The sequence below is a fragment of the Lacerta agilis genome, chromosome 17, assembly GCF_009819535.1.
Source record: "Lacerta agilis isolate rLacAgi1 chromosome 17, rLacAgi1.pri, whole genome shotgun sequence".
Lineage (NCBI taxonomy): Eukaryota > Metazoa > Chordata > Lepidosauria > Squamata > Lacertidae > Lacerta > Lacerta agilis.
In genome coordinates, this window is record NC_046328.1 from 16561493 (window position 1) to 16577655 (window position 16163).

Sequence of the window (16163 nt, forward strand, 5' to 3'; positions counted from 1 at the left end):
TGAGCCAAGGAGATACAACTTTTAGAAGACATCGGAAGGCAGCCCTGTATAGTGAAGGTTTTAAACGTTTGAAATTTTATTGTTTTTATATATGTTAGAAGCGACCTAGAGTGGCTGAGGCAGCCTAGTCTGATGGGCAGAGTGTTATTATTATTATTATTATTATTATTATTATTTAGAACCTCCCTTTTTATCAGAAAAAATGTTGGAGGGTGAGTTATAACAATAATTTTATTATTTATGCCCTGCCCATTGATTGAATTAAGGAGCCCATTGATGGAAAACCAGGATGTTTATTATATTTGTTTAAAAGGAATACCTTTGTGATAGTTCACACTAGCTGTTTAGCTACTATTGACTGATTGCATTTGTATTCCACTTTTTCCCACACAGTTCTCCCCTCTTGTCATTTAAACCCCACAATAACCCTGTGGGGCAGGCTGGGCTGAGAGGCTGTTCCATTGTTACCCAGTGAGCTTCACATGGCTGAGTGGAGATTTGAACCCAGGTCTAGTCTTAGCACTTTAACCACTGCACCACACTGCCTCTTTACTTATAACCCCCCCAACACACACACACACTTCATCTGCTAAAACCCCAGAGTGGTTTATAGCACAAACTGCTTCCAGTCCCTCTGATGCGTCTGGTATGCTTGCTAATGGGACATGCACAGTTGCCCAAGCACTTCGTACTCAGAGGTAGATGGCTCCTGAACATGGAGGTTCTGCCCCCAAACCATCATGTTTCATGATAAGATCTGCCTTGCTGGATCACGGCAATCATATATTGAGCCCAAATGGAAGAAAATTTACCAGGAAAAGTGGGACACTACCACCAACCTCAGTTGCTGTGGCTGCCTCCTTACTTACAACCAGTGTGACCCAGCAAGACAGTTCCAATATCCAATAAAACGTGGTGGAATGGAGCCTCTCTGCTAAAGAGCAGTCTACCTCTGAGTACCAGATGCAGGAGACAGAGGGTTGTGGTCCCCAAGGCCTACCTGGAAGCATCTCCACAACAATATGACTGTGGGCTAGAGGGGTCCAGAGGGTCTGATCCAGCAATGGTTTTATCTCAAGGGGCACCATTGAGGCTCCCAGCCTCCTCCCCCTTTGTGTGTGTGTGTGTGTGTGTTGCATGCGCGCCTGCAAATGAGTGTGGGGATGTGCCAAAGTGAGTCTTTGATCCGGGTGAAATAAAACCTAGTTTCACCCCCGCTATTTGGCCCACAATCCTGATCCAGCGGGCTGTCTTCTGGGGGTGGGCGTGCCCTCCGCAGGTGGCTTTCCCACGCCCATCCCCCCCCCCGTCAGAGCGCTCCATTCGAACCTAATCCGCGTGTATGAATGAGTCACAGCGGAGGGCGCGGCTGCACGAGGAGGGGGGGTTGCCCAGAGCCGTCCAATGAGCGGTCGAGTTCTCTTCTTATGAAAAACCGCGGCGGTGGGAGGGAGCACTTCATTCATTCAGTGGCTGGCTTCCGAAGGAGGCGAGGAGAGCGTGCGCCGGCAATACGAACCTACTAACCAGAAAGCAAAGCCGTCGGGGAAGGAAGGTGTTGGTTCCCATGACGTCCCTGCGGCTCCTCTTGGCCTCCCTGCTGGCCCTCGCCCTCACGCTGCCTCCGGGCGCCCTGGGCTCCTGGAACAAAGCCAACACCTTCTGCCACACGGTCGCCCCCGACGGCGATGGTCGCTCCCGGTTCCTGAGCTTTTTGTGGCGGCGCTCCGACGGGCTCCCGCCCGCGTTGGTCCAAAGCGCGTGGGACTCCCGGGGGCGCCTTCAGGGCTGCGCTTGGAGAGCGGAGCCGTCCCTTACTAGTCGCTACGCGGAGCTGTGCGCGCTTCCTCCACCGACGGGGCCCTGGAGCCGTCGAAGGCGCGGCGTCGGAGGGACCCCCCACGCCCACGGTAGCCCTTTGGTGCGCTCCTACTGGGGGCCGGAGCTGCAGCGACGGCTCGCCGCCTTGGACGCGCAGAAAGACGCCTGCAGGGCGCCTCCGGGGGAGGCCGGAGCTGGCCGTCGGGGGGTCTCGGAAGATCGGGGGCACAAGCGGGTCCGGCGGGGTTGGACGATGCCCGGGACGCTTTGGTGCGGAGCTGGCAACTCGGCAGGGAACTTCACCGAACTGGGTAAGGATAGCTGGAAGTGGGGCGGGGCCGGGGGGGGGGGAGTAGTGCTCGTATGATGGAAATGGGATGGATTCAGTTTTGGCTCGCGTCGGATGGGTGCAGGGGTGCCAACTTGGAAAAAAAATATATTGTGGGGTAAGCCCCACCTTGCATAAGCGACCACATGACGCAGTGCGCATACGCACAATTTGAATGTGAATGCCCATCAACTTTATGGGGGTCCGGCACCCTCAAATATTTTATTGTGGGGGGTCAAAGCTCCTACAACCCCTAGGAGTTGGTTCTTTTGGATGGGTGAGTCCTTCGACGGCAAGAGCAACCGATTTCAAAACGGTCCTGGAACGTGGAGTACTAAGAAAATGTTTCTTGGGAGCCCAGAGCATTTTTTCTATCCTGCTGAGTCAGTGCTGCCAACCGGGAGATTTCTTTGGAAGAAGAAACAGGTGCTGTCTCCAGACAAATCGATTGTAGTTTTGAAGCTGGAAGGCTAGTTCTTAAGGACAGATTCTGGAGGCTGATCAGTTACTGTGCTCATTTCTTCTTTTAAAAGTCTATTCTTCTATAATATGAAACTATTCTGTGCAGCTCACACGTGGTTGGGGGCATATGCAGGGCCGTCTCAAAGGGATCGTGCGCCCTGGCGCGACGATCCCTCGGCGCCCCCCGGTGGGCCGCCTCTCCGCCCACCTCCCTCCCGCGCTGGCCGCCCCTCGGGAGGGGGGGTGGGCGAGCGGGGGATGGGGGCGTGGCGCTGCAAGCCGGCCACCCTCCGGCGCCCCAGCTGGAGCGCTGGGAAGGGCGCGCAAAGCCCCACGCTGCTCCAGCGCCACGTCCATCATCCCCCGAGGGGCGGCCAGCGCGGGAGTGAGGTGGGCGGGCGAGCGGGGGATGAGGGGCGTGGCGCTGCAAGCCGGCCACCCTCCGGAGCCCCAGCTGGAGCGCTGGGAAGGGCGCGCAAAGCCCCGCGCTGCTCCAACGCCACGTCCATCATCCCCCGAGGGGCGGCCAGCGCGGGAGGGAGGCGGGCGGGCGAGCGGGGGATGAGGGGCGTGGCGCTGGAGCGGCGCGGAGCTTTGCGCGCCCTTCCCAGCACTCCAGCTGGGGCTCCGGAGGGTGGCCGGCTTGCAGCGCCACGCCCCTCATCCCCCACTCGCCCACCTCCCTCCCGCACTGGCCGCCCCTCGGGGGATGATGGACGTGGCGCTGGAGCAGCGCGGGGCTTTGCGCGCCCTTCCCAGCGCTCCAGCTGGGGCTCCGGAGGGTGGCTGGCTTGCAGTGCCAGGCCCCTCATCCCCCGCCCCATAGGGGCGGGGGCAGGTTGGGGAGGGGGCGCCCGGTATGCCGGCGGGCTCGCGGGGGCGCCCCTGGGGGGCCTCGCGCCCTGGTGCACCGCGCCACCTGCCCCTATGAATGAGACGGCTCTGGGCATATGAGCAATTATTCAGGCAACTTTCACACAACGCACAACTGACTTGCGGAACTCATTGCCACTAGATGTGGCTGGTGTCACATATCTTTAGATGGCTTCGGAAATTTAGTTTTAGGGCAGGTCCCTGCAGGTCATTAATTCTGGCTGCCCCTACTATTGGCCTCCACCCTGTTTGTGATGGCGCAGGAGGCCCATAGTAGGGGCAGCCAGAGTTAATGACGTGCAGGGCCAACTTAATTCTAGCTTTCTTCCTGCCCTCCTCCTCCTTGCTGAGCTCTACAAGGGGAACAGCGAGACCAGGAAGCTGGCAGGCAGGGCCACCCCCTGGAACAGCTGAAAGTCCAAAGGCAGGTAGGTGGGGGGGGGGGGTGACAGGGGCCAGACAGATGGGGCAGTGCCCCATTTGCCCTAATGCACCTGCTATTCACCCATTGTGGGAAGAATCCAAAAATGGGATCCAGGAAGCTGCCCTATCTGGAGTCAGATAATTGACTACACTAGCAGCAGCTCTCCCAGGTCTGTTTTCTCCCACCCCTTCTGGGGATTGAACCTGTGACTTTCCGCATGAAAAAGCAGGGACTCTACCACTGAGCCACCACAGATCTTCCCTTGAGCTGCCTCCTCTGATGCACATCTGGGTTCATCCAGGACATTGATTTCATTGCACCATCCTGTCTGTCAGATTTTGGGGTACCAAAAGTTAGATTAATGTTAGTCTGGAACAGATAACAGCTATGTTGCCTAACGCCCAATTTAGTTGACAATGCCTTTATTGCTTCACCGCTTGATGTTTGCCATCCAGGACTCGTTTGGGAAGAAGGGTTGGATATAAATCAAATAAATTTCATAAGGATCCTTTGGCAAAACCTCTTTCCGCTGTCGAAAGAGCGGAACTGTTGCCTCTCGTGTGCTGCAGTGCTCCATCCGAGACCACAAGGGGGCAGCAGTGATATCACCATTTCTCCGTTTTTTTAAAAAAACTGCTGCTACTCCAGAGCCGTGATTTGCAGGGGGGGGGCATTGCAAGTCTTGTTGGTGGTGGGCCGAGTAGTGGGTACAAGGAGGGAGGACAGTTCAAATGTCCGTGGGTTCAAATGAAGAATGCTCCCTCCCACCAAACTCAAAAATCCTGTTAGCAGCATGGCACTGTAGCCTTTGGGTGGACTAGAACTCCCATGAGCTGCATCCCCACTATCATACAGCTGGGGGTGGCATGATCAGGAATCAACGTTGCGGGCATCTCCTTGCTCCTGGGATCGCTACACCCAGCCCTTTCTCGGCCACAAGTTCTAGAGCTCTCACACCCTTCCTTAGCCTGATCTGAGCATTTTCTCTTGCAGGGGTCTTCCAAGGCCCAGACGTGTGTTGCCGGGAGCACGACATGTGTGAAGCTCAGATCACTGCGCTGGACTACAAGTTTGGGATGCGCAACTTCCGCCTGCACACAATATCTCACTGCGAGTGTGATGAGCGGTGAGTATTGGGTCGCGTTGGTGTAGAGCATGGCTCTCGCTCAGTGCCGGATTTATGTATAAGCTGAACAAGCTATAGCTTAGGGCCCCACTCTCTTGGGGGGCCCCCCAAAAAAAAATTAAAGGGAAAAAAACTGGATTTACATTTCCAAAATATAAGATAAACAGTAAATAAAATAAAACCTACATACAGCAACAATTACTTACTCCTATGATGTAAGTAATGGGCCCCGCCTGCTAGCCTGCTCCCTAAAATATCACTGGTTTGCTCATTTCTATATATAGGGTGCCTACATTCTGCATGGACTGGTTACATGGCAACATGTGTAAATGGCTTTAGATAGGTATTAGGTCCATAAATTACCGTATCGCATATATTCAACACAAAAAACAGTGACAATTTGTTGTTGACAAAAGACAGCTGGACATATAAAGGGCCTCATCAAACCTACCGTATTTTTCGCACCATAAGACACACCTGAACATAAGACGCACCTAGTTTTTAGATGAGGAAAGGGGGAAAGCCCTGCTTTTTTGAGGATCAGCTGAAAGTGGTGCAGCTTTTTTTTGCAAAGGGAAAAGCCCTGCTTTTTTGAGGATCAGCTGAAAGTGGTGCAGCTTCTTTTTCAAAGAGGAAAAGCCCCATTTTTATGGGGTTCAACTCACAGTTCTGCAGCTTCTAGTCCTACAGCCATTTCTACAGTTTCCAGACACATAATCTAATCAGCCAGTCACATGTCGCTGGGGAAACAAACAGCCTCCCTCTGCATTCAACAATGGAGGCCTGGGCAAGGGGGCGGGGCTGGAAAGGGAGCCTTATCTCTCTCTCGATCACTTGCTGAACAGCTGTTCAGTGGCTTCCTTTCAACACCCCCTTCTCTCTTTGTAAAAAAAAGAGCACGATCTGCTTTTGGCCCCTAGGCAATTCGGGTCCAGGGACCATGCATTCGCTCCATAAGACGCACAGACATTTCCCCTTACTTTTTAGGAGGAAAAAAGTGCGTCTTATGGAACGAAAAATATGGTAGATCCGGCCCTGCTCTCAGTTCGGATGCCAGAAGCTCCAGATCTTCAACCCTGCATGAGGCTTTTCTTTCTTTAGCCATTGCTCAGCAACAACACATGCTCCAAAGGCCTGCAGTTCAGTCTCCAGCACGGACTGAAATGGATCTTGGTTTATCAGCCCAGACAAGACATCTCTGCTTGAGAACTTTTAAAGTTGGGTTGGAGCAAGGAAATGAAAGACAAGCTGGTCGAAGCCTCTATGACACACCAAACAATAGACATAAGGCACAATATAGGTTTTAACCTCTGGGGGAAACGTTGGAAAAGTGATTTGAAGTTTACAGCATGTTATTTTTTGAAGGAGAACTACTTGAAAATGATTTACAGATGGTATTTAACTCTGAGTAGGTTTGCTAAAATGTATAAGACTGAATCAGATAAGTGCTGGAGATGCAAAGAGGTTGAGTGTACGTTCTTTCATATGTGGTGGACCTGTAAAAGGAGAAGAGTATTGGGAAATAATCCATAATGAATTGGAAAAAAAACCTTTAAAAGTTCTTTTCCAAACAAAAAAACCCAGAGTCCTTTTTGTTGGGGATAATTCAGACTGAAATTCCCAGTAGTCAAAAAAGGTTATGTATGCTGCTACTGCAGCCTGTGTTTTTTTTAGCCCAAAAATAGAAAACGAGCGAGGTCCCAGCTAAAGAAAAATGGCAAATTAATCTTACAGAATATGTGCAGCTTGCAGACGTAATATATAGAATGAGAGAACGTTTAGAGAAAATTGGAAAACGTTTATTAAATATATGGGAGGAAACTGAACACCTGAAAACGCTGGCAGCATTGAGATAAATTCAACAGTGTGAATACGTTTTGATGGATGCGATAATGCAATACTGAATGGTATACTTTTTGTAAAATATGCAGGGATTTATGATACGAAGAATGAACCATGGAAAGAGAAGAAGAGAAGTCATTGATATTTTAAGGGTGTTTAAATGAGTATTGTAAATTGTAAAATAGAAAATTTAATTAAAAAAAATATGTGTGTGTGTGTGTTGGATTGGAGCAGAACATAACAACATAGAGTCTGCTGGATCAGGCCAAAGGGGGTCCATCTAGTTCAGCATCCTTTTCTCACAGTGGCCAGCCAGATGCATGTTGGGAAACCCTCAAGCAAGACTTGTGCCCATGAGCTCTCTTCCCCTCCTGCGGTTTCCAGCATTCAGAAGCCTTACTGCCTCTGAATGTGGAGCAAGCGCACAGAATTACTGTAAATGATTCGATACATATTCTGCTCCAGCAGACTTTCCCAGCTGGGTGAATAGTTTATCCATTAGGGCGAAGGGGGTGCCCTCTAACCTGGAGGCAGTCCAGATGGTGGCTTTGCCTGTCAGCTCCCTCCTGCACCTCTTCAGCGCTGCCCAGACTCTACATGGAGGAGGATGGGGCAAAACTAGTATGAGTTGGTTCTGCCTCCTTTTGTCTATGGCGCCCCCTACTGCTGGACTCCCTGCCTTCTGCCCAATGGGCATGAGTCTCCAGTGGATGCCCACTTCCTATTGCTTTTAAACACATCTTATTTTTTTTTAAAAAAAATTAGGCCATATGTGGAATGTGATCAAATATCGGTAATAACGAAGTGTCAGCTTTGAAGTTGTCCTGTGTGACAAGAAGGGAATGGGGAGGGCTAAGGAGGGACCCACATCCCTGTCTCTCTCCCATGCCAATTGCCCTGTATAAACCAGCACTGATGGTCGCTCTGCTTCCATTGACAGGTTCAAGAAGTGCCTGTTGGATCAAAACAACACCATCTCCAACCTCGTGGGCATCAGCTTCTTCAACCTGCTGGAGGTTCCCTGCTTTGTCCTGGAGAACACTGAGCAGTGCCTGGAATGGCACTGGTGGGGTGGGTGAGTATTCGGCCTTCTCTGGTCTTCCCCGGCTGTTAAAAGGCTTGCTTTCCCTCTAAGTGGTGCCCATCTTATTTTACCCTGTGCACTGAACCATTATATATATATCTATAACTTTATATTTATATCCTTTTTACTTTTTATTTATCTATCTACAGTGGTACCTTAGTTCTCAGACTTAACCCGTTCCGGAAGTCCATTCCAAAACCAAAGCGTTCCAAAACCAAGGTGCGCTTTCCCATAGAAAGTAATGCAAAACGAATTAATCTGTTCCAGACTTTTAAAAACAGCCTCTAAACAGCAATTTAACATCAATTTTACTATCTAATGAGACCATTGATACATAAAATGAAAGCAATACTATAAAATATTTTTTTATTATTATTACCTGCACTGATGACAGCCATTGTTTGGATGGGGGGCTTTTATCCATTTCCGCAGTCACACAATCAATCAGTAGCTGAACTGGGTTTTACACAGTCACAAAAACAAATGAACCGAAAAAGCCTCAAAAACAAAGAGCAAAACAAATAGCAAAAACAAAAGCCCCAAACTTAATCCGTTCCAGAAGTCCGTTTGACTTCTGAAATGTTTGAAAACCAAGGCGCGGCTTCTGATTGGTGCAGGTACCCCAGAAACAATAGCCGACAGCCGCATTGGACGTTCAGCTGCCAAAAAACGTTCGAAAACCGGAACACTTACTTCTGGGTTTTCAGCGTTTGATAACCCAAGGCGTTTGAGTACCAAGGTACCACTGTATCTGGTTTTTCAGATTAAAATTTTACAGTCACATATCCAACATCCAACATAAAAAAAAAGATTCCAAGGAATCTCTTGGACTCCCATCCTCCCCTTTGTGGGTCCTTTTGTTAATCATTTCCTCCCGCATCTTTTATGATAATCCAAATCTTTTACCTCTCCATTGTGTCCAAAATTCACCATTAAACCACAAGCGATATTCCAGTCCTACTAACAATTTTAACTCTTTACAATGGACTTTAAGATAAGTTATAAATTCCCCCCATTCCTTATTAAAAATTTGGTCTTCCTCATTTCTGATTCTTCCGGTCATTTTAGCCATTTCGGCGTAATCCATCAACCTGATCTGCCATTCTTCTCTGGTAGGGACTTTATCTTCTTTTTAGTTTTCAATAACGAATATATTTTCAAAAATGCCTGAAGCAATATATTATTTAAAAGGCCTGTTGCTGGCTTGGATTCACACGCATCATTGGTGTCAGAAGTGGGATTAAAAGTCAAGACATCACTCCCGGTCTTAACTCCTCCTCCTCCACCTTGCCTTTCCAGGTGCAGGGAGTATGGCCTGAAGCCATTGGCCCGCTTGGTGGAGCAGAGCTACTACCATGCCGCCTTGCCATACGTCGAGAGCTCCAGCCCTGCCACGCCTCCACCCCCACCCAGAAGGCATTGGGGCAGGGGCAGAAAGCACGGCTGGAAGAAGAACCAGAAGCACCGGAAACATCCAGAACAGGATGCCTCGGAAAGCCTGCGGCTGCACCCGAAACGCCCAGGCGCCTCGGGTTCTGTGACTCGACCAAACCTGACCTCCAAGCCGGATGGGATCTCACACTTCCCCGTACACACCAGTCCGGGAGCGGTCTCCGTGAACAAGGGGAGAGTGCCTTTGCCACCCACCCTCAGGACTATGTCAAAACCAGACTTGTTCAGGTCAGGAGGCGTTCACACGACGGCACGTTCAGATGTGCAGCAAACTCGTGCGATCGCCGCAAGGCTACCCAACGAGGCAGGGCAGGAAGCGGTGTCATCGTCTGATGCCAGCAAACACAACCGCACTCGTAAGCCAGGTAAACCAGGTGAGTAAATGGCTGGTGGAGGGGTTGTGTCTGTGCTTTCTGGCGGGGGGGGGGTGGGTTAGGAGGTCCCCTAATGTAGAAGTGGGGACGCGGGTGGCGCTGTGGGTTAAACCACAGAGCCTAGGGCTTGCCGATCAGAAGGTTGGCGGTTCGAATCCCCGTGACGGGGTGAGTTCCCATTGCTCAGTTCCAGCTCCTGCCCACCTAGCAGTTCGAAAGCACGTCAAAGTGCAAGTAGATAAATAGGTACCGCTCCGGCGGGAAGGTAAACGGCGTTTCCGTGCGCTGTTCTGGTTCGCCAGAAGCGGCTTTGTCATGTGTGCCACATGACCCAGAAGCTGTACGCCGGCTCCCTCGGCCATTAACACGAGATGAGCATCGCAACCCCAGAGTCAGACACGACTGGACCTAATGGTCAGGGGTCCCTTTACCTTTAATGTAGAAGTATTTGGGAATGGGGTGGGGAGCAAGAGAGCAGAGAGCAGAGAGAGAGAGAGAGAGAGAGAGAGAGATCCCTGCCGCCCAGACTGTGTTAGAATATGAATTGCCTGTGTATAATTATGACTGAAGTCCCTAAAACTCAGAAAAACTTATTTAGGTACGTGACTGCTGCAACACAGATTTTACTTGTGCCAAAATAGAGAACAGATATGGTGGCAACGAAAGCAGAGTGGCACATTAAAATGTTGGAATATGCGGAGTTAGCAGGCTTGACTAGCAGAATAATAAATCAAGATGCTAAAATATATAAGGAGGACTGGAAAAGGTAGAATATATATGAAAAATTAGTATACAGTGGTACCTTGGTTCTCAAACTTAATCCGTTCCGGAAGTCTGTTCCAAAACCAAAGCATTCCAAAACAAAGGTGCACTTTCCCATAGAAAGAAATGCAAAATGGATTCATCCGTTCCAGACTTTTAAAAACAACCCCTAAAACAGCAATTTAACATGAATTTTACTATCTAACGAGACCGTTGATCCATAAAATGAAAGCAATAAACAATGTACTGCAGTCACAGAATCAATCAACCGGTAGCTGAACTGGGTTCCACACAATCACAAAAACAAAAAATCTGCAAAAACAAAAACACAAAATAAATGGCAAAAACTGACAGACCTCAGTGTAACACTCAAAACGGAAGTGTGGCACTCAGGATGGAAGCGTAACCCTCAAAACAGCACTTTCGGCTTCCGAAAAAAAGTTTGCAAACCGGAACACTTACTTCTGGGTTTGCAGTGTTTGGGCTCCAAGTTAGTTTGAGTACCAAGGCGTTTGAGAACCAAGGTACCACTGTAAACAGACAAACGATTTAGCAGGTCTCGAGTAAAGTTCCACAGCGTAAGCCAAAGCCAAGAGGTAAGGAGAGGAAATGAGAAGGGTTTGGAAAACTTAGAAGACATGGGAGGGAGGGGAAACAGAAGCCACCATGGGAATGGAAAGGAAAGGGAGCCCTTCGGCACTTTTGTATGTATTAGAATATGTAACAATCTTGAATATTGTTATAATTCTAATATTGAATATTATTGAATATTATTTATTTATTTATTGTTTTTTGACTATGGCAGACCAACATGGCTACCTACCAGTAACTGAATCTTGAATATGTGATAGAAATGCAAATAATAATAAAAAGAATATGAATTTCCTGATTTTTAGGACGTAGGAGGTCTGCTGGGTAAGGACAAAGGCTCAGCCAGGCTAGCATCCTGTTCTCTCTCCACTTGTGATTTCCAGCAGCTGGTTTTCAGAAGTGTCATTGCCTCTGACAGTGGAGGTGGACATAGCCATCATGGCTCATAGCTGCTGATAGCCTTGTCCATGAATTTGTCCAATAGCTCAGTCAGTAGAGCAGGAGACTCTTAATCTCAGGGTCATGGGTTTGAGACCCACGTTGTGCAAAAGATTCCTGCATTGCAGGGGGTTGGACTAGATGACTCTTGTGGTCCCTTACCGACTCTTCCAGCCTATGATTCTTTTAAAAGCCATTCACGTCGCTGGCCATGCTTGCCTTCAGCAGGTACAAGTTCCATAGCTTAGCTTATAAGTTGCATGAAGAACAATTTCCTTCTTATCTGAACCTTTCACCTGTTCCATTGGATGATCCCGAGTTCTAGTGTTTCCGCTTTCTCCACACTGTGCATAGTTTTGTGTATATCTATGAGGGCCGTTGCCCGTCCCAATCCTTTGACCAAAAGGAAATCCACCTTCCCACAACACATACTTTAACTTTATGGAATTTGGGCCACCGGAAACGGCCACCAGCTCAGGTGGCTGTAAAAGGCTATTATGCAAGTTGGCAGGGGTGGAGAATCCATCTGTCAGAAGCTCTTACCTGTGCTGGCAAAATGAAGCCTCCACAAATGGAGACGGTGTGCTTCTGAATATCAGGGTTCTGAGTGCAAATGGAGAGAAGGCTGTCACTCTTCACACCTTCCTTATAAGCTGGAGGTATCTGGCTGTCCACTGCTGGCAACAGGATGCAGGTCTGGGCCAGAGGCATGCAATGGGTCTGTCCAGTGCAGGCGCATATCCTCCAACATTTCTCCAGTGAAAATAGGGATGTCCTATTTATTATTATTATTATTATTATTATTATTATTATTATTATTATTATTATTATTATTATTATTACCCCATCCATCTGACTGAGTTGCCTCAGCCACTCTGGGTGGCTTCCAACATATATATAAAAAATATAATAAAACATAATTTTTTATTTTAAAAAAACCTTCCCTACACAGTGGTACCTTGGTTCTTGAATTTAAGCCATTCCAGGAGTCCGTTCAACTCCCCAAACCATTCCAAAACCAAGGCACAGCTTCCGATTGGCTGCAAAAGCTTCCTGCTGCACTCAATTGGAGGCTGCATTCCAAAAAAAGGTTGCAAACTGGAACACTTCTGTGTTTGCGGCGTTCAGGAGCCAAGCCGTTCGAGAACCAAGGTACCACTGTACAGAGCTGCCTTCAGGTGTCTTCTAAAGGTTGTATAGTTCTTTATCTCCTTGGCTTGCCTAACTCCGTACCTTCCAACATTTCTCTGATGAAAATGGGGCGCCCTAAGGAAATCAGGACATTCTGGGATCAAATCAGAAACCAGGACAGCTTCTGTAAATCCGGGACTGTCCCTAGAAAATAAGAGGACACTTGGAGGGTCTGCAGGGCTTGACTACTACCTCTGGGATTGTGGGCTTCTCCTTTTTTTAACTGCTTCCCGTTTGCCTCACCAGCCCGGTCGCAGACCTGCAGCTGCTACCGACGCCTGGACCAGTGCCCGTACAGGATCGGGCCCAACGAGGTCAAATACCAGCTGCACAATGTGGACTCCCGCACCCTCTTCCACTGCAACTGCACCCGCAGGTAAGTGCAGGTGTTTTTCCTTCCACCCCCACCACCCCCCATCCAAATTGCACCATCCCTGGGACTGAGCAGCTGAACTGATGGGTAGGAAACCGCTGGGATGGAGACCCCTGGTCTGTAGACTTGGAGGAGGCGGGGTCTTGTAGGCCACACCCATTTCCACCCGCTTCTTGGGGCATTTTCAACTGATGGTGGTCCGACCTTCCTTGAAGACTTCTGGTGAGGGAGACTCTAAGGATGGGAGGTGGGAGAGAGGCTGCTTGGCGTGCAGAAAGCCCAAGGATTGATTCTCAGGCGGCAGAGGAACCAAACCCCACAGCAGGTTGCCAGGAACAAATAAGACCAGTGCTGGATTTATGTATAAGCTAAACAAGCTATGGCTTAGGGCCCCACTCTCTTGGGGGGGGGGGGAACTAAAGAAAAAAAAACCTGGATGTACATTTCCAAAATATAAGATAAAAAAACAAATAAAATAAAACCTACATACAGCAACAGTGTTTTGTGTCGTGTAGGCTCCTATGATGTAAGTCATGGGCCCCGTCTGCTAGCCTGCTCCCTAAAATATCACCAGTGATATTATAATTATAATAATTATTTCACTATTAATATACTTCTTTTTAATTGTATTCCACTATTAATATACCGGTACTTCTTAATTGTATTTCAGTTCAACAATTACTTTGATAAAATACACATTTTGTTATATGCAAATGGCTTTAGATACCTATTAGGTCCATAAATTACCATATAGCATATATTCAACACAAAAAACAGCGACAATTTGTTGTTGACAAAGGACAGCTGGATATACAAAGGGCCCCGTTACCTTCAGTAGCTTAGGGCCTCATCAAACCTAAATCCGGCCATGGATGAGACAAGGAAAAGTCATTACCATCTGCTTTTTTATTCAATATTCACAGAGAGGGGCTTGGGAATGCAGCCTCTTGGAATAATGGTGTTAGCCTGAGTGACTCTCCATCCCCTTCTCTCCCACTTTCTCATTTGTCATCTCTTCTACAGGTGGCACTGAGGGCCCTTTGTTTCTGAGCCCTCTACTCTCCTACTTTCAATGCTCACCGGGTTCTGGGAGAGGGGGCTCTTGAATGCTTTCTAAAGACACTGTGTCCGTCAGCTTTACCCCCTCTGGTGCTTCTTCCTCCTCCTCCTCCTCCTCTCCCATTATTTCCTAGCTTTCTCCTTCATCTTCCTCTGAGCTGTGACCTCCCTCAAACCCCTGTTGTAATTCTGAACTGTCTCCATCTTCTCTGGAAGGGTCGGGCTGGGCAGGAGGTCTCCACCATTCCTCTTCTGCCCAGTCCCTGACACAGGTGTTCTGCCACTGAGCTGAAATTTCCCCCTGAAAATAAAGTAGGATTTTAGTCCATATGTTTCTGGAAAGGAAGAGCTAGATTAAATAGGAAGCTGCCCTATTCCAAGCCAGACCATTGGTCCAGCTAGTTCAATATTGTCTACACTGACCAGCAGCTCTCCAGGGTTTCAGGCAGACATACCTGGAGATGCTGGTCATTGAACCTGGGACAACCTGCATGCAAGGAAGGCAGGCTGACACAGGGCCTAAATCCTTTCCCTCAGCTTCCTGACTGGAGGGTTGGTGTGGGCTGGATGTCTCTGGCTTCTAAGCCTCTTTCTCCTTGCAGGCTGGCCCGGTTCCTCCGGAGGACGAAGGGTCCCAACGAGGTGGAAGAGGAGGTTCTGTCTGGCTATGTCTCCTCCTCGTGTTTCGCCCTGCAGACGCCTCCAGGTTGCATGGAAGGAGAGGGCAAGCAATCCAAGTGAGTGGCTTGTTCGCTGGGCGGCGGTTGGGTAAAAAGTGGGCCTGGACTTCTGGGCCGGAGGCTAGAGGTGGGGCCAACGCGAGGCATGTTGCTGCCCTAAGAGGCTACAGCAGCTAAATGGTATGGATGTCCCTGACTGGCCCTTATGGTTGTACAGTCATACCTCGGAAGTCGAACGGAATCCGTTCTGGAAGTCCGTTCGACTTCCAAAATGTTCAGAAACCAAGGCGTGGCTTCCGATTGGCTGAAGGTTTGCAGTGTTTGGGTTCCAAGTTGTTTGAGTACCAAGGCGTTTGAGAACCAAGGTACCACTGTCGTCGTTGATGTAACTGAGGAAATTATGACTTTGCTGAAACGGCCTAGCAAGACTTTGTGTGGCAGAGGTGAGATTCAAACCAGGGTCCTTCCTGTTCCCATTCCTAGCGGCAGACCCGTTCTTGAGCATTTTTATTCAAAACCCATGGCAAAACAACAACAACACAATAGAATTCCCCACCCCCTGTTTCCCCAGAGGCAGGGAATGCTAACTGGGAGCCAGTGTGGTGTAGTGGTTAAGAGTGGTAGACTCGTAATCTGGGGAACCGGGTTCGCGTCTCTGCTCCTCCACATGCAGCTGCTGGGTGACCTTGGGCTAGTCACACTTCTCTGAAGTCTCTCAGCCCCACTCACCTCACAGAGTGTTTGTTGTGGGGGAGGGAGGGAAAGGAGAACGTTAGCCGCTTTGAGACTCCTTCAGGTAGTGATAAAGCGGGATATCAAATCCAAACTCTTCTTCTATTTCTTTGCTCTCTTGCAGTTGCATTGATGTGGGCAGAGCCGTCCTGGCCCCGGCACGGCACCTCACCAATCGGCTGTCACGGACACACAGGGGCTCCCGCCTCAAGGTGAAGCGGCAGGAGTGGACGCCCCCCAGCCAGCCTCTCCGACTGTTCGATAAATGCATGCAGCTGCTGTGAAGGCGCCCACCAGACCCGGCCCCGTTGAGCCGCAGGCAGCCTTTTTCTTTGGACACTGATGGGGTGGGGAACCCCAGAGTGGGTTGCGGCCAAGCTCAGCCCCCGTGAAGTGGACTGCCCTGGTTTGACCATGGGGCTGCCTCTACTTCTGCTGATGTCACTGAGGATATGATTCCCCACAGCCGTGCTGAGTGCAGTAGGGGGAAGGGCTTCCCTCCAGAGGCTGAGAAATCAGTGCTTGCCAGTGGTCACCATAAGCACAACTTG

At 49.3% G+C, this 16163-nt stretch overlaps 1 protein-coding gene across 1 annotated transcript; it reads left to right on the forward strand.

Annotated features, from left to right (window-relative positions):
- Nucleotides 1-1562: 1562 nt before the first annotated feature.
- Nucleotides 1563-15959, forward strand: PLA2G3 (phospholipase A2 group III). The gene is made up of 7 exons (XM_033136063.1): nt 1563-2132; nt 4902-5034; nt 7817-7951; nt 9260-9786; nt 13015-13144; nt 14803-14937; nt 15737-15959. The coding sequence occupies exons 1-7, from the start codon at nt 1568-1570 to the stop codon at nt 15894-15896; spliced, it is 1785 nt and encodes a 594-aa protein (XP_032991954.1). The 5' UTR covers nt 1563-1567; the 3' UTR covers nt 15897-15959.
- The last annotated feature ends 204 nt before the right edge of the window (nt 15960-16163 follow it).